General features: G+C 36.1%; 1 protein-coding gene across 1 annotated transcript in view; it reads left to right on the top strand.

Annotated features, from left to right (window-relative positions):
* The window catches only part of BMP5 (bone morphogenetic protein 5), a 141,668-nt gene that overhangs the window by 60,505 nt on the left and 53,956 nt on the right, over positions 1–27,207 (top strand). The window contains exon 2 of the mRNA XM_049894630.1: positions 19,772–19,964. Coding sequence (XP_049750587.1) covers positions 19,772–19,964 — 193 coding nt within the window. The remainder of the gene's footprint in view (positions 1–19,771; positions 19,965–27,207) is intronic.

Genomic DNA, 27,207 nt, shown 5'->3' with positions numbered 1-27,207 from the left:
TGCTTTTTCTGTTATTGATTTCTACTTTTATGCCCCTATGGTCAGAGAAGATGCTTTGTAATATTTCAATGCTTTGGATTCTGCTAAAGCTTGCTTCATGACCTAATATGTGGTCTATTCTAGAGAATGTTCCATGTGCACTAGAAAAGAAAGTATACTTGACTGCTGTTGGGTGGAGTGTTTTGTATATGTCTATAAGATCAAGTTGGTTGATTGTGGTATTTAGATCTTCCGTGTCTTTATTGAGCTTCTTTCTGGATGTCCTGTCCTTCACCGAAAGTGGTATGTTGAAGTCTCCTACTATTGTTGTGGCGCTGTGTATCTCAGTTTTCAATGCTGTTAGAATTTGTTTTACATATCTTGCTGCCCTGTCATTGGATGCATAAATATTTAATATGGTTATATCCTCTTGGTATATTGTCCCTTTAATCATTATATAGTGTCCTTCCTTATCCTTTGTGGTGGATTTAACTTTAAAGTCTATTATGTCAGAAATTAATATTGTCACTCCTGCTCTTTTTTCATTGTTGTTTGCTTGATACATTTTTTTCCTTCCTTTGAGTTTTAGTTTATTTGTGTCTCTAAGTCTAAGGTGTGTCTCTCATAGGCAGTGGATAGACAGATCATATTTTTTAATCCATTCTGCCACTCTCTTTCTCTTTATTGGTGCATTTATTCCATTTACATTCAGTATAATTATGGATAAGTATGAATTTAGTGCTGTCATTTTGATGTCTTTTTTTGTGCGTTGTTGACAGTTTCTTTTTCCCACTTAATTTTTTGTGCTGAGTAGTTTATCTTTATATATTGTCCTTTCCTCATATTCATTGTTGTTGATTTTGTTTCTGCTGAGTCTCTATTTTTTTCTTGTATTTTATTTTGATGTGTAGTATAGTTTGTCCCATGCGGTTACCTTAATATTTACCCCTATTTTTCTAAATTTAAATCTAACTTTTATTTCTTTGTATCGCCTTGTCTTCCTCTCCAGATGAAAGATCTATGACTACATTTTGTAGTCTCTCTTTATTGTTTTAATTTTGTCTTCTTATACATAATAATGTCGCTGTTTTCCTGTTTTGAGCGTTTTTTTAATCTTGATTTATTTTTGTGATTTCTTTGTCTGGATTAACATCTGATTGCTCTGTCCAGTGTTCTAGTCTTGGGTTGATACCTGATATTATTGATTTTCTAACCAAAGAACTCCCTTTGGTATTTCTTGTAGTTTTGGTTTGGTTTTTACAAATCCCCTAAACTTCTTTTTATCTGGAAATGTCCTAATTTCACATTCATATTTGGGAGACAGTTTTGCTGCATATATGATTCTTGGCAGGCAATTTTTTTCCTTCAATACTTTATATAAGTCATCCCATTGCCTTCTTGCCTGCATGGTTTCTGCCGAGTAGTCCGAGCTTATTCTTATTGACTCCTTTTGTAGGTGACTTTTCGTTTATCCCTAGCTGCTCTTAAAATTCTCTCTTTATCTTTGGTTTTGGCAAGTTTGATTATAACATATCTTGGTGACTTTCTTTTAAAATCTACCTTATATGGAGTTCTATGAGCATCTTGGATAGATATCTTTTCATCTTTCATGATATCAGGGAAGTTTTCTGCCAACAAATATTCAACAATTCTCTGTTATCCCTCCCTCGTCTGGTAATCCAACCACTCTTGGGTTATTCTCTTGATAGAGTCCCACATGATTCTTAAGGTTTCTTCATTTTTTTAAATTCTTTTATCTGATTTTTCTTCAAATATATTGGTGCCAAGTGCTTTATCTTCAAGGTCCCCAGTTCTGCCTTCCACTTGCTTGATTCTGTTCCTCTGAATTTCTATTGAGTTGTCTACTTCTATAATTTTATTGTTAATCTTCTGAATTTCTGATTGGCATCTCTCTGCAGATTCTAGTAGCTTATTAAATTTTTCATTATGTTCTTGAAGAACCTTTTTAATTTCTTCAGCTGTTTTATCTGTGTGTTCCTTGGCTTGTTCTGCTTATTGCCTGATCTTCTTCCTAATCTTGTCCCTGATGTATTGAAGAGTTCTGTGTATTAATCTTTTGAATTCTGCATCCAGTTATTCCAGGAAGGCACCTTCATCGAGAAGATTCCATGATTCTTTGTTTTGAGAGCTTGTTGAGGCGATCATGGTCTGTTTCTTTATGTGACTTGATATCGACTGTTGTCTCCTAGCCATCTGTAAGTTATTGCATTAGTTTTTTTTTTTTTTTTTTATGTTTGCTTACTGTATCCTAGCTTCTTGCTTTGTTTTGTTTTGATATACCCAAATGGGTTGTTTGAGTTAGCTAGCTTGATTATTTTTGCCTTTGGCACTCTGATGTTCTGTCACCAGGTGGCTAGAGCTGTTATCAGGTACATCAGCCTAGAAGTCCATTCACTTTTCTTATAAGAATTCAGCTCAGGCATCCAGGTAGCTGATCATCAAGTGTGTGGTACAGGCTCTGTCCTACAGTCTTAGAGAGGTAGGCGTGATTGGTGTAGACATTGGGATGTGCTCTGGAGTCCTGCTTCTTGTTCACTCTGGGGGTTTGGGGTCTTTAAAATCATTAGGGGGAAATAATAAAAGGAGAGCTGCTTTCCCTATTTTAAAAAAGAAAACCTTATGGGACCACAAACATACATGTGGTTGGGCATTGTCCAATAGGACCTTATAAAGGGGACGACTGTAATTAGAATGTGACTGGAAAGTTACTAATATTACGATCACACACACGATTACTGTTTATTGCCACCACTTGGCTGTCAGTTTGTAGTACTATGGTGGGCTGCATGTTGCTGTGATGCTGGAAGCTATGCCACCAGTATCACAAATACCAGCAGAGTCACCCATGGTGAGCAGGTTTCATTGGAGCTTCCAGACTAAAACAGACTAGGCAGAAGGACCTGGTGGAGTAAAGCATTCGGGACCTTCATTCACAGCTGTGGCACAGCTCAAAATGAGAAGAAATGGCTGCAAATATCCATTAATAATTGGAATGTGGAATATACAAAGTATGAATCTAGCAAAATTGGAAGTCAACAAAATGAAATGGAATGCATGATGATCAGTACCCTAGGCACGAATGAGCTGAAATGGACTGATATTGGTCATCTTGAATTGGATATTCCTATCTTCTACTATGCTGGAATGACAAATTGAAGAGGAATGGCATCCCATTCATTGTCAAAAAGAACTTATCAAGATCTATTCTAAAGTGGAACATTGTCAGTGATAGGATAATATCCATATGCCTACAAGGAAGACGAGTTAATACGACTATTATTCAACTTTGTGCACCAACCACTAATGTCAATGATGAAGAAATTGAAGATTTTATGAACTTCTGCAGTCTCAAATTGTTCAAACATGCAAGCAAGATGCACTGATGATTACTGGTGATTGGAATGGGAAAGTTGGAAACAAAGAAGAGGATCGGTAGTTAGAATATATGGCCTTGGTGATAAAAATGATGCTGGAGATAGAATTTTGCAAGACCAGTGACTGATTCATTGCAAATACCTTTTTTAAAACAACATAGACATCAGCTATGCACATAAACCTCTCCAGATGGAATACACAGGATCAAATTGACTACATCTGTGGAAAGAGAAAATGGAGAAGCTCAATATCATTAGTCAGAACAAGGCCAAGGGCCGACTGTGGAACAGACCATCAATGCTCATATGCAAGTTTAAGTTGAAGCTGAAGAAAATTAGAACAATTCCTCGACAGCCAAAATACTACCTTGAGTGTAGTCTTTAGTTATCTAGTGCTGCTGTAACAGAAATACCACAAGTGGATGGCTTTAACAAAGAGAAATTTATCAGAGTCTAGTAGGCAGGAGTCCAAACTCAGTGTGTCAGCTCCTGGGGAAGGCTTTCTCTCTCTGTCAGGTCTGGAGGAAGGTCCTTGTCATCAATCTTCCCCTGGACTAAGAGCTTCTCTGTGCTGGACATGCTCTGCTCCCAGCACTGCTTTCTTGGTGGTATGAGGTCCCCCACTCTGCTCCCTTCCGTTTCCTTTTATCTCTTATAAGATGAAAGGTGATGCAGGCCACTCCCCGGGGACACTCCCTTTACATTGGATCAAGGATGTGACCTTAGTAAGGGTGTTACAATCCCACCCCGACCTTCTTTAACATAAAATTACAATCACAAAATGGAGGACAACTACACAATACTGGGAAACATGGCCTAACCAAGTTGATACATATTTCTGGGGAACACAACTCAATCCATGACAAGTATATTCCACCTGAATTTGGAGACCATCTCAAGAATAGATTTGATGGATTGAACACTAATGACCAAAGACTAGATGAGTTGTGGGAAGATATCAAGGACATCAGATATAAAGCAAAAGGTCCTTAAAAAAGAAGGAAAGAAAGAAAGAAAACAAAACGGATGTCAGAAGAGACTCTGAAACTTGCTCTTGAACATAAAGTACTTAAAGGAAATGGAAGAAATGCAGAAATAAAAGAGCTAAACAGAAGATTCCAAAGGTCAGCTCAGGAAGGCAAGTAAAGTATTATAATGAAATATGCAAAGACCTGGAGTTGGAAAATCAAAAGGGAAAAGCATGCTCAGCATTTCTGAAGCTGAATGAACTGAAGGAAACATTCATGCCTCGAATTGCAATATTGAAGGGTTCTATGAGCAAAATATTAAAGGACACAAGAAACATCAAAGGAGCATAGAACAAATACACAGGCACTGTACCAAAAGGCATTGGTTGAGATTCAGCCACTTCAGGAGGTAGCATATGATCAGGAACTGGTGAAACCGAAGGAAAAAGTCCAAGCTGCACTGAAGGCATTAGCGAAAACCAAGCCTCCACGAATTGATGGAATACCAACTGAGATGTTTCAACAAATGGATATAATGCTGAAAGTGCTCACTTGTCTATGCCAAGAAAATTGGAAAACAGCTACCTGGCCAAATGACTGAAACAGATCCATATTTGTGCCCATTCCAAAGAAAGGTGATCCAACAGATTGTGGAAATGATCGAACAATATCATTAATATCACATGTGAGCAAAATTTTCCTGAAAATCATTCAAAAACAGCTGCAGCAGCATGTTGACAGGGAACTGCCAGAAATTCAAGCCGGATATATGGAATGAAGGATATCAGTGCTGATGCCAGATGGATCCTGGCTGAAAGCAGAGAATACCAGAAAGATGTTTACCTGTGTTTTATTGACTATGCAAAGGCATTTGACTATGTGGATCATAACAAATTATGGATAACATTGTGAAGAATGGGAATTCCAGAACACTCAATTATGCCCGTGAAGAACCTGTACATAGAGGAAGAAGAAGCCATTCAAACAGAACAGGGAATACTGCATGGTTTAAAATCAGGAAAGGTGTGTGTCAAGGTTGTATCCTTTCACCATACTTATTCAATCTGTATGCTGAGCAAATAATCTGATAAACTGGAGTATATAAAGAAGAACACAGCATCAGGATTGAAGGAAGGCTAATTAACAACCTGCAGTATGCAGGTGGCACAAACTTGCTTGCTGAAAGTGAAGAGGACTTGAAGCACTTACTGATGAAGATCAGACTATAGCCTTCAGTATGCATTATACCTCAACACAAAGAAAACAAAAATTCTCACAACTGGACCAATAAGCAACATCATGGTAAACAGAGAAAATACTGAAGTTGTCAAGGATTTCATTTTACTTGGATCCACAATCAACACCTATGGAAGCAGCAGTCAAGAAATTAAATGAAGTATTATGTCAAGCAAATCTGCTGCAAAAGACCTTTTTAAAGTGTTAAAAAGCAAAATGTCACTTTGAGGACTAAGGTGTGCCTGATTCAAGCCATGGTATTGTCAATCACCTCATATGTATGTGAAAGCTGGACAATGAATGAGGATGATCGAAGAAGAATTGATATCTTTGAATTACGATGATGTTGAAGAATATTGACTATACCGTGGAATGCCAGAAGAAGGAACAGATACATCTTGGAAGAAGTACAGCCAGAATGCTGCTTAGAAGTGAGGATGGTGAGACTGTCTCACGTATTTTGTACCTGTTTTCAAGAGGGACAAGTCCCTGGAGAAGGACATCATGCTTGATAAATTGGATGGTCAGAGAAAAAGAGGAAGACCCTCAATGCGGTGAATTGGTATAGTGGCTGCAACAATGGTCTCAAACATAATAAAAATTGTGAGGATGGTGCTGGACCTGGCAGTGTTTCCTTCTATTGTACGTGGTATAGTTATGAGTTAGAACCGACTCGATGGTACCTAAGAACAATAAGTTTTTATCGAGATGCCATATGGCACCCCATGGTATATGTTGCAATAGGTCAATAAACCTAACTTGGTCCCATCTACAGGTGTATTCCTAATGTTCTTTTATTTGGAAGGCATTGACACAAAGTAGAGGGGGAAATTGAATACACAAGAAAGAATGTGTTTAGGAACAAACACATGCAGTTGAGATCAAGGTTCAAGTGGAAGCACTGGCCTTGGGATGGAAGAGGTGAGCTTTTGCTCCTAGACAGTAGTGGCAGTTGTTGCTAGTTGAAACTCTGGCACAAAGAATATGAAATTAGAAAATATAAGACCTAGATAGTGTTTCTGGCTTTGTAGTTAACTAACTTTGTGACACTGAGAAAGTTAATGTGTTTTTTATCTGCATTGAAGATTATGGAGGATCTACCTTTTTGGATCAAATAAAGTAATAGAAACAAACGAAATAATTTGAAATATATTGGTCTTATTAAATTATTAATTTATTTTTATTTTAAATTACTGATTGTTAACTATTAACATATTTTTTTACACTAATGCTTGATATATACAGCTGTTGTCATTATAGTATTCTAAATATGCATTGAGGGTCCAGTTCTGAGGCCATTCAATCCAAGGAGGGTAGAAAGGACATCAGACCATCTTTGTCACAATTTTAAAGCTCTCCTTATACAAGGCTGAATATTCTGTGTCCCTAAATTGCTTATATTTTTAAAAGCAAACAATATATAATTATTTCATAAATTAAATTTCAAAATTATATGCAATTTATTTTACATTGATTTTGGAAACCAGTTTACCATTTAGATATCTTTCAGCTTATTTAAATGATTTGACCTTTTCATCTATCTTTTGAGATTTTCCTTCTTTATAAAACTGTAATCATGAAGCCTTTATGAGTAGAAGTAAAAGTGCTTTCACTGTAGAAAATGTGAAGGTCAATCAAAATTGTTCTTTGAAACAAAACATTCAACGGGACAATTTTCTTGCCTTCAGGTCACACATTGCTGCGATGTTAAGAGGCTCTTAGGACTTCTGGAATCTGGCATTTACCACACTCTCTGGAATGGTTATCCTTTCACGGAAAACATGTACATATACATTCACTGACCAATGAATAGGTCTTTATAAGATCAAGTTTATGTTTCTCAGTGGACTAGTCAGTGAAGGGTGTCTTGTTGAGTGATACTTCTTGGTAGTCACATGATATCTTTGCTTTTTTTATTTTTCTTTTAAAATGCAACACAGATAAGTAATAATTCTATGAATAATCTCTTAATGATTTTCGCACTCAGCAGCAAACAACAATCTGTATTCTTTCAACAGCTGGCTAGGCTCCTGGGAGAATGCTATCTTTTTTTGCCTTGCAGCTACTGATTCTATTTGTGTCTTCCAAGTTACAGCTCTTGTGTGGGAGATTAAGACTGATTGCCCGTGAATGTGTCTCCTTAAAATGGCAGATAAATCACTATGTAGATAAAACTGTAACCCTCTATTAATTAATTTTATTCCAGATATTGCAGACATGAAAATATTTGGCCCAGGATATTTCTATCCAATTTCTGTTAATGATAAAATCATTCAGAGAGGTATCTGTCTGGAGAAAAAAAAAAAGACTGCACGCAGTCATTACCTTCTTTTAAGTTATGTCGCAACAATAAAGGCTTCAATGTATGCCTTTAAGTACAAGATATTTAATCTTTGCAGAACTTCGACAATTTTTTTTTTTTTAGGAGGTAGTTTGGTGCCTATATAAAAGCACTGCTGCTTCTTCTCACTATCAGCCCATTAATCATGGAGTGTGAACCTGTGGAATTCATATTCTACCTCTTGTATGCTTTGATGTGACCACTTTTTAAAACCAAAATATAATAATAAATTACTCCTCTGGTTCTGTCAGTGTAATTTTCATCTGATTTAGATAGCTCTGTAGTTTCACATAGATAGAAATGTTTGGAGCACACAAAAACCTGCTCCCTAGAAACAGAAGGAACTATACTTATCCTCTCCTCATGCTCATGAGTTGTTGGGAAACTATATTGCTGAAATTTCAGTGGTTTATTTTCTTGGAGTCTGTGTGTGTGTGTGTGCAGTAAAGCAGCTCCTTTTTATATTTTAGAGAGCACTATTTTCGACCATCAGCTCAAATTAAAAATCTTATCTTGATGGACTTATTTGAGAGAAATAATTCCACGTTAGTATGTGGGAATAGACAATTATTTCCGTCTTAAGCTGCATTCTCTAGAGAAGCAAAACCAGTGAAGCGTATTTATATCAAGGAAACAGCTCATGTGATTGTAGAGGCCGGAAAGTCCCACGTCAGTGGGTCAGGAAAAAGCCTTTTCCTGATTCATGTAGCAGAGGCTGGCAAACCCAAGACTGGCAAGTCAGAGAGCAGGGTTCTTGCTCACAGGCTATCGAGGTCGACGAATCCCAAGATTGGCAGGCAAGACCGCAAGGCTTCTCCTGAATCATGTATCTGCAGGGGCTGGTGAACACGAGAGTGGCAGGTTTGAAAGCAGGACTCCTGCTCACAGGCTGTGAAGATCAATGAATCCCAAGATCAGCAGGTAAGCTGTTAGCTCAAGTCACAAGAACTGGAGGTCAGACAAACAAGAGGCAGCTGCAGGATCCAGAGTGTAGGCTATGTGCCCAAAAAAACTCCGTTTCAACTCATTGGCTACTCACAGCAGATTCCATCATGGGGGACATATAAACACTGAGAATCATGGCCCAGCCAAGATGACACACAATCTTAACCGTCACAATTTCCATCCATTGAAATACATAAATTTTATCACCAGAAGTTTTACTTTTTCTGACTTTTGTGTGATATTCACTGCTTTTCACCTGAAAAATCTTCAAAGCATGCATGTTCCAGAAATGACTACAGGAGATGAGCATGTGGCATTAATGTAGTCTATGCAGACTGGCTTAAAGCATGTGAGGGCCCTAAACACAGATAATCTGTGATTCTCCCTCCTCTGCTTACTCAAGCATGTGAGTTATATATATATATTCACGTGTGTGTGTGTGTGTGTGTGTGTATGGAGCTCTGGTGGTGCAGTGATTAAGATCTATATATATAATATGTGTGTGTGTGCTAGCTATCCATGATGTAACTTCTTTTTAAATATGACTATAATATTAGTTATTGAATGCAAAAGTGGCATATAACATTTTAGCAGAATGAGGTGAACTGGATTACAAAATTTTTAATGGATGCATGGCACTAAGATTTTTACTATATACCACATTTTCTACAAAAAGAATATTTTACAACAAAGAACATGAGTCAGTGAACTTATTTCAACAATCAATGTAAAATTCTGTTGATCTCCCACAACAAAAAATTGACTTTCATCAATTTTGCTTTAAACAGCTCATACTTCAATTCTTGTTTCATAACTAATACTATAATTATAAATGAACAAATGAAAAAATGTCATAAGAGAAAATTGAATGATCAGAAAAATATTACAACAAATTACTATATTTTTGGATAGATCTTTCATCTCCTCCATATTATAATTAAAAACATTTCTTTCTATTCTTTGCTCTTACAAATGCTTTAACGATTTCATCATAATTAAGCTGCAGAACAATATCTACTTCCATACATAATAAGGATAATAAATTGAGTCTTTCTTGAATCATTGTTGTACTCTGAGGGTTTTTTAGTATCTTTAGCTACAAAAATGAGTGCTCTGTTTTTCAGTTTGTCATCATTAATGTTAGGAATATGTAAAACAATTTCAATATTCAGAATTATGTATTGTATTTTATCTTCTATTATGGAATCATGCACAGCTACAAGGTTAAAAAAATTTTTTTCCGAATCTGTAAACTTACTTCTCATGTAAGAATGAAATTGTTGCAATTTCCTATAAAGGTTTGTATTTAACACATGAGGATAAGTCTGCACTCATTTCTTGGATGCCTTCATGCATAATTCATCAGGTATATTCACCTTGTTTAAGAAGGAAAATCAATTTGAAAGAACTTCATACACTTTCGCCCTTCTTTTCATGAAAGATTCAATTGTGTCAATAATGGTGTAGTATGTGGTTACATGAACTTGATCTCTGGCACTCAGTGAGACTTCTGGAGCACATCTGTCATTTATTTGTTTCTTTCTAATGCTCAAGAAGATAAGTAAAGTATTATAATCACATGTGCAAAGACCCGGAGATAGAAAATCAAAAGGGAAGAACACACTCATCATTACTCAAGCTGAAAGAACTGAAGAAATAATTCAACCCTCAAATTGCAATACTGAACAGTTCTACAGGGAAAGTATTAAATGACACAGGAAGCATCAAAAGCAGATGGAAGGAATACACAAAGTCACTATACCAAAAAGAATTGTCAATGCTTGGCCATTTCAGGAGGTAGCATATGATCAGGAACCGATGATACTGAAGGAAGAAGTCCAAGCTGCACTGAAGGCACGGGCAAACAACAAGGCTCCAGGGATTGACAGAATACCAGTTAAGGTGTTTCAACACTAGAGGTGCTCACTGTCTATGCCAAGATATTTGGAAGACAGCTACCTGGCCAACTGACTGGAAGAGATCCATGTTTATGCCTATTCTCAAGAAAGGTGATCCAACAGAATATAGAAATTATCGAACAATATCATTAATATCACACTCAAGTAAAGTTTTGCTGAAGATCATTCAAAAGCAGCTGCAGCAGTATATTGACAGGGAATGGCCAGAAATTCAAGATGGATTCAGAGGAGGATATGGAACCAGGGATATCACTGCTGATGTCAGATGGATCCTGGCTAAAAGCAGAGAATACCAGAATGATGTTTACCTGTGTTTTATTGACTATGCAAAGGCATTTGACTATGTGGATCATAACAAATTATGGATAATATTGTGAAGAATGGGAATTCTTAACTGTGCTTACGAGAAACCTGTACATAAATCAAGAGGCAGTCATTCGAACAGAATGAGGTGATACTGCATGGTTTAAAGTCAGGACAGGTGTGCATCAGAGTTGTATCCTTTCACCATACCTATCCAATCTGTATGCTGAGCAAATAATCCCAGAAGCTGGACTATATGAAGAATGGGGCATCAGGATTGGAAGCAGACTTATTAAACAACCTGCTTTATGTAGATGGCACAACCTTGCTTGCTGAAAGTGAAGAGGACTTGAAGCACTTACTGATGAAGATCAGAGACCACACCCTTCAGCATGGATTACACCTCAACATAAAGAAAATAAAAATCCTCACAACTGGACCAATAAGCAACATCATGATAAACAGAGAAAAGATTGAAGTTGTCAAGTATTTCATTTTACTTGGATCCAAAATCAACACCCATGGAAGCAGCAGTCAAGAAATCAAAAGACATGCATTGGGCAAATCTTCTGCAAAAGACCTCTTTAAAGTGTTGAAAAGCAAAGATGTCATCTTGAAGACTAAGGTGCACCTCTCCCAAGCCATGGTGTTTTCAATCACCTCATATTCTTGTGAAAGCTGGACAATAAATAAGGAAGACCAAAGAAAAGTTGACACCTTTGAATTGTGGTGTTGTTGAATAATATCAAACATACCATGGACTGCTAAAAGAATGAACAAATCTATCTTGGAAGAAGTAAAACCAGAAAGCTCCTTAGAAGCAAGATGGTGAGACTATGTCTCACAATCTTTGAGCATGTTATCAGGAGGGATCGGTCCCTAGAGAAGGACTTCATGTTAGGTAAAGTAGAGGGTCAGTGAAAAAGAGGAAGACCCTCAATGAGATGGATTGACACAGCGGCTACAACAATGGGCTTAAGCATAACAAGGATTGTAAGCATGGCACAGGATTAGGCAGTGTTTTGTTCTGTTGTACATAGGGTTGCTATGAGTCTGAACCGACTAGAGAGCACATAATAACAACAAATTCATTCATTCTTCACACGTTGTTTTAGACAGTTATGATGGGTTTCCCTTTCCTGTGTTACCATATTTTGAGATGTGACCTGCTAAAAATGGATCAAACTGGGCAGCAAGTTCAAGTAAACCCTCCAAAATTTCATTTTGTGGGGACCCAAACACTTCATTTCTTCCTTGACAAGATAGTCCATGTTCAGTGATTGTTGTAATGGCAGCAGTACTGTGTTGCAAAATGGCTTTCCAGTACTGATGTCCTTCATTGTGTTCCCAGTTCATGAGTTAAGGCAAAACCATGTCTTTAGTTTTAAATAAGACAACATAAAATCTCTGTGACTTGAACTGTTTTCATGTTTATCAATCATATTCAAGTTGCATCAGTCGCTAAATCCATCAGTAGTAAATTGAGAATTGAATGATTTAGGACTGAGTAGTTTGCAAATAAAACGATATACATAGCTAACTAATGTAGAAAACATGAGCCACTTCTTATAATTCTCACAATTAGCTTTGCACCCTAGAAATATATTCTGGCTTCAGAACTTTGTTTACTATCCAAAAATTTTCAGCCCCAATTTTCAAATGATCCACTGATTTACATCTTTAAATACAATAATTTACATCATTAGAAGAAAAAATATTCCACAAAGCAGGATCTGTATTTCTGTTATTTATGGGATCTGCAGATGTGACAACTTCAGATTCTAAAATACTTTCACTTTCTACACCATTGTTAATTTCTTTTTTTAACTACAGCAAGGAATGGATGCAGAATTTGGAACAAATAATCTTATATTTGTATTGCTGTTAGTAATTTCAGCTCCAGCAATACTAGTACAACAATTTGCACCCATTAAATGGGAATGTTCAATGGAAGACGTCTCTTCTGATCCATTAAATTTTAAAAAGGAAGTTAATTCTCAAATTTTAAGGATTCACATACCCTCTTTTTTTTTTTAAATCTTCTGTGAGCTTTCATTTTTGCACTCCATTTAGTTGTTGGCATTCCATTTTATCTGGACATAAATTTGGTCACATTTTAAATTTGGTCACATTTTAAATTTGTTTCTACTGTAGCATATACGTTTTAATAATTGGAAATATGTAAAATTTATAAAACACGGAAAATTTATAAAATAAAATTTATATTTAAATTTGGACATTAACACAAAAATTTATATTTGAAAATTAGTAAACAAAAAAATTGATTTGGAAGATGTGATTTTGTTATTCGAGTCTGAGATAGTTAAAGGAAATAGTACTTACAAGGCAGTCAGGAATAATTTCATTCATTTGTTGTACCGAGTTTGTTGGCAGGCCCTTCGCAGACCTCCACAAGTGTTTTCCATTTTAAAATCATACTTAAAACCTTGCTCACCCACTTTCTGTTCTTTGATGCTACGTTTTCAGTTCATTGAACTACTGCTGATACTTGATGGGGATGAGAGTGATCACCAAGAGCATGATGCAAATATAAGATTATGCTCAATCTGAAGATGCGTTTCGGTTCAATTTGCACAGAACCAGGTGCATCATGAGTCATGTGATTATAGTGCTGCTTGTGTGTTCTTATGTGATTGACAAGAGAGAAATCAATGTGAGGTTATACCTGATTGGTCCTAAATGAAAAGGAAAATATAATTGTTATACAAAATTTATACAATGGTATCAATTTCATTTAGTGCCCTAACAGTTCCCTTCCACTGCAGTGCTGGCTTGTTTGTATCCCGTCTGCTTGGCCTCTATGGGTCTTTGCTTTAGACAACCGGTGCCCCTGTTTTTGAGTTGATGCCCTAAGTACCATATGATTGCTTGGCAAACTGTAGCCTGTTGGTTTTGTTAGATTTTCCTGAAGATATGAAAATATCAGTATGGGTAATTTTCACTGGCGAACTTATTGATACAATGTGTTTATTTTAAATCTAGTTATATTTCTTCCTAAATTCCCTTTCCCACTCACGTGTGAGAAATGTTATCTGTGGCCTGGGATAAAGGAATGATCTATACCAGAGAAAGCAGTAACCTTCTGATCTCAGTATGTCCTGACAGTAGTGTTGTTTTATCGCCTTTGACAAGTCTGGGTCTGGTTTAAAAGAGCTCCTCTCCTACTTTTTTGTTCGTTTGCTTTGTTTTATTTTGTTTTTTTTGTTTGATTGTCCTGTATTTAAGAGACTTTTTTTCCCTACCAAGTAAGAATGTAACTATGGCTTTTATTGAGTCTTCCATATTTCAGTCTGGTAATACAGATTTCATTAGAAATGATAATAAAAGTTATACAGGAAACTAATGGCATTTAATTGCTATAACATATACATTAAAGAATGAATTAAAAGGATGGAATATTTAACATAATGTGAATCAATATACCAAATATAGCACACACTTTTCTCTGAACTTTTTCATCTTGTTTACTTATTTATCTTTTAAGCTTCTCAAGCCATTTGCCATATACAACCTGTAATATATGGAGAAAGAGAATGCTTAATATTTAATTTTCACAATTTGAACAAGACAAAGATCTCTCTTATAAAAGCTGACCTTTAAGGAACATAAAATGTCTTGTGTTTCCTTTTTCATCTGTGTTTGTATTGTGTGTTTGGTGTGTTGGGTGGTGAGTTCAGTGGAGAAGAGGTTAGGTAGGCTAAGGAAGGTATGGCAAGTTACATGTATTTAAAAAAATACTTGTAGTAAAAGTATGGCATTGCATATTAATACAAATTAATACAAATATTACACTAAAAAAATTACACTGCACTGTATTAATTCAAGTTACTAATACAATCACTTATTTATTCATAAAAATTTCATTATTTAAGAAATGGTATCAACATTACATAATGGAATTGAATACATGTTTTCTTAGAGTAGAGAGGAAGTGTTCTAGAAAGAGAACAGAGTCTAGAGAGATTGACATTCCCTCTAGAATAAGAGGATCATGAAGGGGAGAGTCTTTAGAGAGATGAGGATGAAAGCAATGGAAAAATTTATAATTACATAAATTTTAAAAACAGAAAACTCAGGGTTGGGTTGATGATGGTTTGGGATTGAAATTCTGACCCGGGGGTGAAATACATTCTTTGCTAACTCTAAATCGTGGGCTCTTGAGCAAGTTCTGGAAACTTACAGATATAAGTAGGGTTGTGAAGATTAAAAGTAATGTGCCACATAAATGATAGTTAAATAAAATGATCATGCCTTTGATCAATGGAGGAATAAAGTAGGATCATGATGGAAAAGAGAGATCTAGATTTTGATCTGTTCATGCAACCTTTCACTCAACCCAGATTTCTTAGAAGACTGCTCTGAGTTAGGTAGTGTACTGTGTTAGGTGCTAGTTACACTTTGATGATCAAGTCTTTATTGTATTTTCTACATTTTTGTTGTGTGCGGGTGAAAGGCATCGGTTAAATGTACTAATAATGAACTAGTCTCAAAGCCTAGAGTAGCAGGATGTCATTTTGTAAGTGATATGAATACTGAACAAAGATATGTAATGGGCTTTAAGAGACAGACATCTGTTACTACCTAGCTGTCATTACCGTATTTTTCATTCTTTAAGCAGGGATATTAATATTTGCCACCTCTCTAGCGTTACCCCTTGAGATAACTGAGATTACCTTGTTGAATATTTGTGGGCATAATTAGGAGTGCAAAGCTATAGAAATATGAGCTTTATTCTATTACTCACTTCAGCATGTCCCACAGAATTTACTGGCACAATTATGATTCAAAGCAGTAGAATATAGGAATTTGAATCACTGAACAAATCTGCAATGCAACTCTATTCTGTGTGGTATATTTCACATAAAATTTTATTAAACTCTTTGAAAATTTGCCCCCTTAAGGGTTTAGGTTAAATAGCCTGGATTAGAAAACTGAAATTTTATAACGCCTGAAATTCTAGCTTCCCACTTTATTATGCTAACATCTCACAGGGAATTCCAGAACAGTAGATGACCTTACATAATATGAGTTCAATACTCATCTGCATTATGCAGGTGCGTGCTTTAGGCTAGATCATAAGAAATTCAAGCCTCAGCTCTTATTTCCTGTAAGATAGTTTTTATGCCTAAATTTCAAATATAAACTTGATTGTTAAGAATGAAAAATTGAATAATGATTGTTGTCACTTAGAATTTTGAATATTGTCTTTCATAATGAAAAAAAGTAATTTTGAATGTCTGGTTTTTGATGAATATATTGTAATGTATGAAACTCCTCAAGCAGGGCCTGGGACAGTGTCACCTAGTTAAACAAATGAACATTTCTGCAGCATAGCAATAAATATTCATATTGTTGTTGTTAGTTACCGTTGGAGTTGGATCTGACTCATGGTGACTTTACCTACAACAGAACAAAATGTTTCTTGGTCCTGTGCCATTTCATGATAGTTGAATGTTTGAGTCCTTTGTTTGGCTATTGTGTCAATCCATCTCATTGAGGGTTTCCCTTATTTTCACTGACCCTCTACCAAACCTTTTTGAACAATTGGTCTTTCCTCTCGTGTCCAAAGTAAGCTAGCCAAAGCCTCACCATCATCACTTATAAAGAGAATTCTAGTTATATTTCTTCTAAGACTGATTTGTTCATTCTTCTGGTAGTCCATGGTATATTCAATAGTCTTTGCCAACACCACAATTCAAATGCATCATTCTCTATTCTTTTTTCATTGTCCAGCTTTCACATGCATATGAGGCGATTGAAAAGACCATGGCTTGAGTCAGGCACACTTAAACATCTTTGCTTTTTAAAACTTTAAAGAGGTCTTTTGCAGCAGATTTGCCCAGTACAATACATTTGATTTCTTGACTGCTGTTCCCATGGATGCTGATTATTGGCAACTTCAGTTTCTTTTTTCATTTATCACGATGTTGTTTATCAGTCTAGTTGTGAGGATTTTTGTTTTCTTCATATTCAGGTGTAATTCATATTTAAGGTTGTAAGATAAATTTACCAGTCGCCATTTCCGGCTCATGGCGACCCCATGTGTGTGAAAATAGAACTGTGCTGTATAGGGTTTTCAATTGCTGATTTTCAGAAGTAGGCCACCAGTCCTTTCTTCTGAGGTACGTCTGAATGGACTCAAACTGCCAACCTATCATATTAGCAGTTTGCACCATCCAGGGACTCAGTGAGATAAAGACTTTAAATAGCCTCACATCAGTTAATTTCTGGTTTTTCTGACAAATGATCTTGAACCAGCATTTCAATTTTCAGAGATTTTTGAATTTTGGACCTGTGAATGTGAGATTTTAGATCTATATTAAAGCATACATACTTAATAGGACAAAGTTATTTTCTACAAACAAAAATAGCATGTCTTGGCAATTAAGAACCATAACTTGGCGCCACCAGATCCCAGGTTCAAACCCTTTGGCAAAGTATTTATTCTCTATGCCTCAGTTTCTTCATCTTCAAAATGATATAATAATAATAGAATATAATAATAGGATATATTATTATATACTATAGTAATATAATATAATTATATAGTATAGCAATATAATAATAATAATAGAACCTACATCATAGGTTGTTACAAAGTACAATAAATTAGCATTATAAAATGCTTAGAAAAATGCCTGGCATATAATAGGTACTATTTAAATACTGTTCCATAATGTGATTTACTTCATTTAAAGTTAGCATCAGAAAATAACAAAAAATACACTAAGTTAAATTTGGTTGTCTGAAAACAAATTTTGTGTCTAGTTTTAATACTCATGAGTGCACATTCAATTATTAGATACCCAGTTGGTAGGTATTTTCTACCATTGCACTTTCTTTCTCATATGGCTCAGTCAGGAGAATGGACAAAAGGAAAAGGAAGGAGATGTGTTCACAGCAGCCTGTGCTATTGCCAGCAGGTATTTAGGCAGAAAAGAGGTTTAAATAACACCCTAAGAATGGTGCTATATTCCTGATTTAGTGAAATAATGATTAGTGATCCCTCTGGGAATGGACCTCTTTTAAGACCAAAATAATGATATCTTAAAAAAAAAATGAAATTAAATTAAAAACTTCGTAGTCATGTGTGATGGTGTTAGTGTGAGCCAGACAGCTTAAGAGCACCATCCTTGCCAAGCTCCACAGGGCAAAAAAGCCAGCAGGTCTACTTACAGTTTTCTCTACACTGGTTTAGGTGTCTGAGGTAAGAGCGGTGGTGAAGTCCTTGCTTTTCTAAATCACCTTCTGCTCCTCTGGGGAAAATAAGCCAGGGAATATTTTGGAGAACGAATGCAAGAAATTGTAGGTTCCATTTTTATGACCTTCCTCTTTGGCCTGAAACCAATGTGGCCCTACTACACTGAGGTATAGCTGCCTCGGTTCCCAAGGGCCATTCCTGGAGGACCAGGGGCCTCTTCTCTCTTCCCTAATCTTATCTCTAGTTTAGGACCCTAAGTTTCCTATATTTATAGGAGTGTTGAGATAAATTCAATTAATCTTCTAAAGATATTTTTGTTCTTCATCCAGATATTGAACCTTGTGGCAACCAATTATATAACATGTGCATTTTTTATTTTTATGTGACAAAATACATGTCACTGAAACACGTTAAAAAACATCACCGCAGTCTGTAACTCTGCAACAGTTTGCACAAAGTACTTTGCAATGGATTTTTTTTTTTAATCCTGTCCAGGATAATGCAGATTTTAGGCAATGTGCCAATACTGAGAATCTTAACTCCAACAAATGATACTGTATGTTCTATGAATGAGCCCTTTGAATAGGGACTTTGTTAGAAAGTTTGTGGTACCCACTAGATATAGACTGTATCAGACAATACACACTCTTACAAAGCCAGATTATGTAATTATGTGCCTTATACTTAGTGTTCTAAATTCCTCAACATTCCTTAATATTCCCAAGAGGGGAAGTCCTTTGACTTGGTTTAGTACAAAGGTTGCTGAAGGAGGAAAATAAGTCCCCTTCTCAATTCTGGGTAAGAACAGCCAGAAGTCTTTGGGAGGCATCAGGGTTAAGGATGCTGTACTAAACAATCTATAAGGATTTATGAAAATATATTTTCTTTTTTAAAGCATGTTTCTATTGCTGAAAAAAAAATTGCTGAAAGGAGATATAAATTTCTTTGGGAGAAGATATTTTAGCAATAATCTTTGTGTAAATGAATTTATTACATTTATTTGACATCTGAAATGCCATAAATAAAGTCCTTATGTACCTGAACTTCCTCAGTCCTGCTTCCTATTTTCCTCCTGTTTCCTGATAAATCTCACCACTGACTTTACTGGGAATTCTGTAGTTTTCTTGAACATATTCCTAACTCCTGTATGAAACTTTCTGTGTTCTGGTACTTGATACATATTAGTAATCACTTTACAACCTTTACTTTGAAAACATTTTTGGATAGCCTTTCCATTCAGGATCCTGGAATTTTTATAAAACCACAGAGGTTTTTTTTTGAACTAAAGGCTGTTGGTTTGTGGAATTTCCTTTAACTGGAAGCACATATGCGTCTGTGGTTTTAGTGTTTTCCCAGTTTTATAATATCCTGCTTGTTTGTTTTTATTTTCAAAGCTGGAGAATTAACCATCAATTTTCATATTTTATAGAGGACTAACATTTTTCCTTCTTTTCCCCCCCCAGTTGAAAGAGACAAGGATTTCTCTCATCAACGAAGGCATTACAAAGAATTTCGATTTGATCTTACTCAAATTCCTCATGGAGAAGCAGTGACAGCAGCTGAGTTTCGGATATACAAGGATCAGAGCAACAATCGATTTGAAAATGAAACAATTAAGATTAGCATATATCAGATCATCAAGGAATACACAAATAGGTATCACCTTTATATCTAATTTGTGTCCTAGAAAACAAATGTTAAATTGTAGTAAAACCCACTGATAACCCACGTGACCTATTGAAATATGTTTTCTGTAGATGTAAGGGCATGCAAGGCCAGTTGTAGATACATAGAAAAGTAAGAGTAATTGATCTGAAAAAATCCTTATGTATTTTACAGCTTTCCCCACTCATGACACCAAACTGTGTATTAAATTGCCTCATGCTTCCCCATAACAACCTCTCCTAGGTAGGACATGGTAATCTGACCAAAAAAAGAAACAAAACACAAGAATCTAAAAAATGTCTTGCTTTTAATGTTTCTTAAGCGATTGAAGGCATTTTATCACCCTCCCACACACGGACACAATGAAGATAAATATTTGTGTTCTTTCTTTTATACTAGGGGAAATTTTCTTTGCAACTTGGAACCTTGACTTTTATTCTCTAAAAGAGAGGCTAGATTAAAAATGCTTCATTTTTCTATCATATCACCACAATTAAAAAGAATTTCAACTTGAAAAGTTACTTTTAAATCCAATTTTTTAGCCTTGATTATTTGTTATTTCACGTACTTCTTAGCAACTAAAACGGAGGTAGGGAAAAGGGAGAAAAAATAAAAGACAAAAAATAACAACTATGCCTCTGGCCAGTTTTAAAGCTATGATCATTTCTTGAAACTTCTGTCACCAAGCTTATATTTTATCTGCTTTGCATTTTGAATTAAACTCAGAAAAAAATGAAAAGCAAGTGCAGACTGTACTCACTAATGCAGTGAATTCAACAATACATATATATTCTCACATACACAAAGCTCACTTTCTCTAAGGTATTGCTTGAGACTGGTGGGGCTGGGAGTCATTGCACTAATCTAGACTGATGTTTTACAGTTTTACATTCAAGACATCATCTGATCTCTGAATCATCCAGTTTATGAATTCTTTGACAGTGTTATATGACCAAATAAAGGAAACATTACTAATTCATTATGTCATCTCTTTTCCCTCTTATTTATCTTAATAAGACCTAAAACTCTTAAAATTATGCCTTGTATTCTTACCACCTTCCATCTCTCGCATTTATCCCTACTCATATTTAAACATGTGCAATTTAAAGGAGTGTTCTGATATTTATTCAGACTTTTATTTTTCTTGGTAAAAAGTTCACACTCTTTGCATCATTTCACTTATTTAATCTTTTCATATAAGGCTGACAGCCCCAAAATCTATATAGAAGGCATTGCTCTTCAGTCGCACCTCATATATCTGGCATTATTGGGAAATGAGGTTTTCCACATGATTGAATTTTCCAGATAATTCTGCTGAGTTCAGCATGCTTTTGTTGATCGTCTACCATGTGGCAAGCACAGAGCACATAAGGTAGAGTAAATAAGACCTCAAAAGCTCATAGCCTGGGGGCCAGAGGCTGTGGTGGGCCTGCTGCACACAGACTTTAATAACTATAATACAATGTGCTAAGCACTATGATGTAAGTATGCACTAAGTGTTGTGGAAATACAAATGGAGGGAAAATTAATTCTTTGGGTGGGAGAGTGAGAAAACTTAGGGGAAGCCACTGAGAAGAATTCACCTTTGAGCTGGGCCTTTCAAGATAAGTAGGAGCTTCCTAGGCACACACACACACACACACACACACACACACACACAAAGTATCCTAGAATAAGAATCTCTAAACAATAAAATGTTTAAATGTATATGAATGAAACAATAAAAAAAAAATTGTCAGCGTCAGTATTTCTACTGATAAGAATAGCAGCAAGCACTTATTCATTTGATGAATACTAACCATATGTCTGGCACTGTGTTAAATGCTTTACATGAAATAGATTTTTCACAAATTATTTTTTATATATATATATATATATTCCCAAAAGAAAATGTACTATGTATAATTCACCCTTTTCCTAATGCTCTGCTATGATTATAAATTTCTGTGCTCCATTGTAAAAACATTTTAAGCTAGCCTGCTCAATGTCATTAGCCACCTTCAGTGCTTGGATAAATTTAGTTAAGCTGTCATCATTCCAGTTCACAGTCAGCTTCATATTTACATCATCTCCCTCCTCCTGCTTCTCTAAGATTTGTGATTCTTCTGTGGACATACTTCACAATGTACACTGACAGTTTCCACTCAGGAAGATTTCATGGGCTCTTGAGAGCAGTGTAGCAGAATGAGACACTCAGATGGTCAGAGACATCTTCTCTAAGTATACAGGGCACTACGCAGGCATACCTTGCATTTCTTCAGTGTGCAGGGATCATCCTCTATTTCAGTGGTTCTCAGCTGAGACAATTATTTTGCTCCCTAAGGAAATATTTAGCAATGTCCGGAGACATTTTTGGTTGTTACAACCGGAGGGAGGGTGCTAATGGGTCTAAATGTTGGGGTAGGAATGTGGGTATGGATGCTGCTAAATGTTCTACAACGGACTAGGTTAGCCCCCCTCCCAGAATTATCCCATCAAAGATATCCATGGTGCTCTGTTTGAGATTTGAGAAATCCTTCTCTATTTGAAGATCCGAATTGTAAACCTAAAAATAGAAATGATTTGTCTCACAAAGCAGTTTATCAGCTAATTCTTCTTAGACTATTTCCTATTTGGGTGACAAGAATATAATATAAAAGAGCTCTAAGGAAGCTGTACTGGGTGCAGTACTGATTCATGAGGAGTCATTAAGAGTGATCAAAGTATCTACCTAATAATTTCATGTATTTATTTCTTGTTGCATGAAGAGACCTCCCGTGGCACATGTTTAGATTTTTCTGCAGGGAAAAATAATGGATGATGTGATGTCAGTAAACCTGCTAAATATTATAAAAGTGTCTTGGCAATTAAAGAAAAAAAATCCCACAGAGAGGAAAGTAATTGAATTTTCACAGTGGAAATTCAATTTGTTTTTCCATTTCTGCCATGCTTGTCATTCAAAATTTCATCTAATATTACTGCTTCACCAATTTGCATCTGTACCTGAAAGTGTAAATATGCAGCATGGGATCAGAAAGTCTGAAAACTTATGTACAGTGAGATTTACACAATATGATAATTACCATTTGAAAAGACCAATGAGCTTGTGGCATTATAAACTTGAGAGAATCTCATTTACTAACTTGTGGCACCTCCTTAATATATTCAGTACTAGAGCTGCAGGTCGGGTTCCTTGAATGATTTTTTTCTTTTTGTCAAATACTCAGAAGAAATGTATGTTTTATCTTTGGGTGGACTTTTTTACATTTTTACTAGCTTTTCACTACTCAGAGATGAAAGGAGATGAGATAGTGATGATACGGAAAACTTTGTGAACGTGAAGATGTCACTGTGGACTTTAAGGTGCAGGTGTCATGGCATAGAGGTAGTGTTGCACCTAATCCTCCAAAATTTATCTGTACAGCTTCCAGACAATTTTCAAAAGCTTTTCTTGGAAAGTTTTAATGCTTCTTAATTAGATAGTGAATGTATTCTTGGTTGACTGTTTCTTCTCTCTTTCTCTCATCTATGCACACACACACATACAATCCACATGTGTTGTTGTTAACTGCTATACAGTTAGCCCCAAACTCAGAGTGGCCTCATATGTGTCAGAATAGAACTGTGCTCCATAATGTTCTCAATGGCTGATTTATTGGAAGTGGATAACCAGGCCTTTCTTCCTGGTCTGTCTATAACTATGTTTGTTGTTGTTGTTCTCAGGCACCATCAAGTCAGTTCCAGCTCATAGTGACCCTATGTACAACAGAACAAAATGCTGCCTGGTCCTGCACCATTCTCACAACCTTTGCTATGTTCGAGCCCATTGTTGCAGCCACTCCATGTCAATCCAGCTCATCAAAGGTCTTCCTTTTGTTTGCTGACCCTGTACTTCATCAAGCATGATATCCTACTCCAGGGACTGGTCCCTCATGAAAACATCTCCAAATTTGTGAAAGGAAGTCTTGCCATGCTCACTTCTAAGGAGCATTCTGGCTGTACCTCTTCCAAGACAGATTTTTTTGTTTTTCTGGCAACCCAAAATTGTACTTTGGCTCTCATGGACTTCTTCGCCAACATCATAATTCAAAGGCATCGGTTCTTCTTCGATCTTTGTTATTCAGTGTCCAGATTTCACACACATATGAGGCGATTGGGTCAGCTTGGGTCAGGCACACCTTAGCCTTTAAACTGGCATCTTTGCTTTTTAACACTTTTGAAGACATCTTTTGCAGCAGATTTGTCCAATGCAACACATTGTATGACTTCTTGACTGGTGCTTCCATGGGCATTGATAGTGAATCCAAATAAAATGAAATCCTTGACAACTTCAATATTTTCTCTGTTTATCATAATGTTGCATATTGGTCCAGTTGTGAGGATTTTTGTTTTCTTTATGTTGAGGTGTATTCTGTACTGAAGGATGTAGTCCTTGATCTTCATCAGCAAGTGCTCCAAGTTCTCTTCACTTTCAGGAAGCAAGGTTGTGTTTTTTGCAAATTACACTTTGTTAATGAGTCTTCCTTCAATCCTGATACTCCATTCTTCTTCACATAGTCCAGATTCTCAGATTATTTGCTTAGTTTACAGATTGAACAAGTATGGTGAAAGGATACAAGCCTGACACACACCTTTCCGGCTTTTAAACCACTCAGTATCCCCTCATTCCACTCGAATTACTGCCTCTTGACCTATGTACACGTTTTGCATGAGCACGATTAAGTGCTCTGGAATTTCCATTGTTCGCAATGTTATTCATAATTTGTTACGATCCACACAGTCAAATGCCTTTGCATAGTCAATAATACACAGGTAAACATCTTTCTGTTATTCTCCACTTTCAGGCAGCTCCATATTATATCAGCGATGATATTCCTCATTCCATGTTCTATTCTGAATCCACCTAGAATTTCTGAAAGTTCCCTGTTGTTTACTGCTGCAACGATTTTTCAATTATCTTCAGCAAAATGTGTGTGATATTAATGACATTGTTCAATAATTTCCACATTCTGTTGAATCACCCTTTTTTGGAATGGGCATAAATATGGATCTCTTTTAGTCAGTTGGCCAGGTAGCTCTTTTCCAATTTTCTTGGCATGGAAGAGTAAGGGCTTCCAGTGCTGCATCCATTTGTTGAAACGTCTGAACTGGTATTCTGTCAATTCCTGGAGCCTCATTTTGTGCCAGTGCCTTCAGTGAATCTTGGACTTCTTCCTTCAATACCATAGGTTCTCGATCATATGCTACCTCCTGAAATGATTTAACATCGACCAATTCTTTTGGGTACAGTGACTCTGTATATTCCTTCCATTTTCTTTTGATGTTTCCTGCCGCATTCAATATTTTGCCCATAGAATCCTTCAACATTGCAACTTGAGGCCCAAATCTTTTCTTCCATTCTTTCAGCTTGAGAAATGCCTAACATGTTTTTCCCTGTTGGTTTCCTAATTCCAGGTCTTTGCATAATTTCATTACATTACTTTACTTTGTCTTCCTAGATGCCCTTTGTAATCTTTTGTTCAGTTCTTTTATTTCATTATTTCTTCCATTCTGTTTAGCTACTCTACTTTCAAGAGCAAGTTTCAGAATCTCTTCTTGCATCCATTTTGGTCGTTTCTTTTTCTCCTGTCTTTTTAATGGTCTTTTACTTTTTCCTTTTTTTTTTTTTTTTACTTGGTTTATGTTTGATGTCCTTGATCTTATCCCACAACTGTTCTGGTCTTTGGTCATTAGTTTTCAAATATGTCAAATCTATTCTTGAGCTGGTCTCTAAATTCAGGTGGAACATACTCAAGATTGTACTTTCGTTCTTGTGGACTTCTTTTAATTTTCTTCAGCTTCCACTTGAACTTAACATAGGAGCAATTGATGGTATGTTCCACAATCAGCCCCTGGCCTTGTTCTAACTGATGATATTGAGCTTTTCCATTGTCTCTTTCCACAGATGTAGTCGATTTGATTCCTGTGTAATTCCATCTGGCAAAGGTCCGTTGTATAGTTGCAGTTTATGTTGCTGAAAAAAAGTATTTGCAATGAGTAAGTCATTGATCTTCCAATTTTCTATCATGCAATCTCCGGCATCATTTTTATCACCAAGGCTGTATTTTCCAACTACTGATCCTTCTTATTTATTTCCAGCTTTTCCATTCCAATCACCAGTAATCATCAATATATCTTGACTGCATGTTTGATCAATTTCAGACTGCAGAAGTTGGTAAAAATCTTCAGTTTCTTCATTGTTGACATTAGTGGTTGGTGGATAAATTTGAGTAATAGTCGTATTAACTTGTCTTCCTTGCAGATGCATGTATTTTATCCTATCACTGACAGTGCTGTACTTCAGGATAGATCTTGAAATGTTCTTTTTGTTGATGAATGTGATGTCATTTCTCTTTAATTTGTCATTCCTGGATAGTAGACCATATGAATATCCAATTCAAAATGGCCAATACCAGTCCATCTCTGCTCACTAATGCCAAGGACATGGATCATTAATCATTCCAGTTCATTTTTGGGAACTTCCAATTTTCCTAGGCTCATACTTTGTACAGTCCATGTTCTGATTATTAATGGATGTTTTCAGCTGTTTCTTCTCCTTTTGAGTCATGCGCATCAACAAATGAAGGTCCCCAAAGCATTACTCCATCCATGTGGTTAAGATTGACTCACTTTGAAGAGGCAGCTCTTCTCCAGTCATATTCTGAGCACCTTCCAACCTGAGAAGGACATCTTCTGGCGTTGTATCAGACAATGTTCCACTGGTATTTGAAAGGTTTTCCCTGGCCAATATTTTCAGAAGTAGATTACTAGGTCCTCGTCTGTCCTAGTCTAAAAAAGCTCTGCTAAAACCTATCCACCGTGGGTGACCCTACTGGTATTTGAAATACTGATGGCATGGCATCAAGCATCATAGCAATACCCAAGCCACTGCAGTAAGGCAAACTGACAGATAAGTAGTGTATACCTATATAAAGATACACATAATTAAAGCCACAATGACCTGTAGAATATTCCTCTTTCATTGTCTCATAATGTTGGTTATACAAATAAATTTACTTCTTTTAGATAATTTTTCAACTTAATTTTTTCCCTCTAATTTAGGGACAGAGAGTTATTATAGACTATGTATCATTAAGTGTTCCTAAAGCTAATGCCAATGAATGAATTGCTATATTAAAAATTTGTAAGTACAGGTTATTAACTAAATGAGAATTCTATCCAAGGAGTCATCCATTGCATTTGGTTTATCCAATTC

Source organism: Elephas maximus, chromosome 1 (assembly GCF_024166365.1).
Source record: "Elephas maximus indicus isolate mEleMax1 chromosome 1, mEleMax1 primary haplotype, whole genome shotgun sequence".
Taxonomy (NCBI): Eukaryota; Metazoa; Chordata; class Mammalia; order Proboscidea; family Elephantidae; genus Elephas; species Elephas maximus.
Note: the sequence above shows the minus strand (reverse complement) of the source record. Positions and strands in the feature narration are given on the sequence as shown.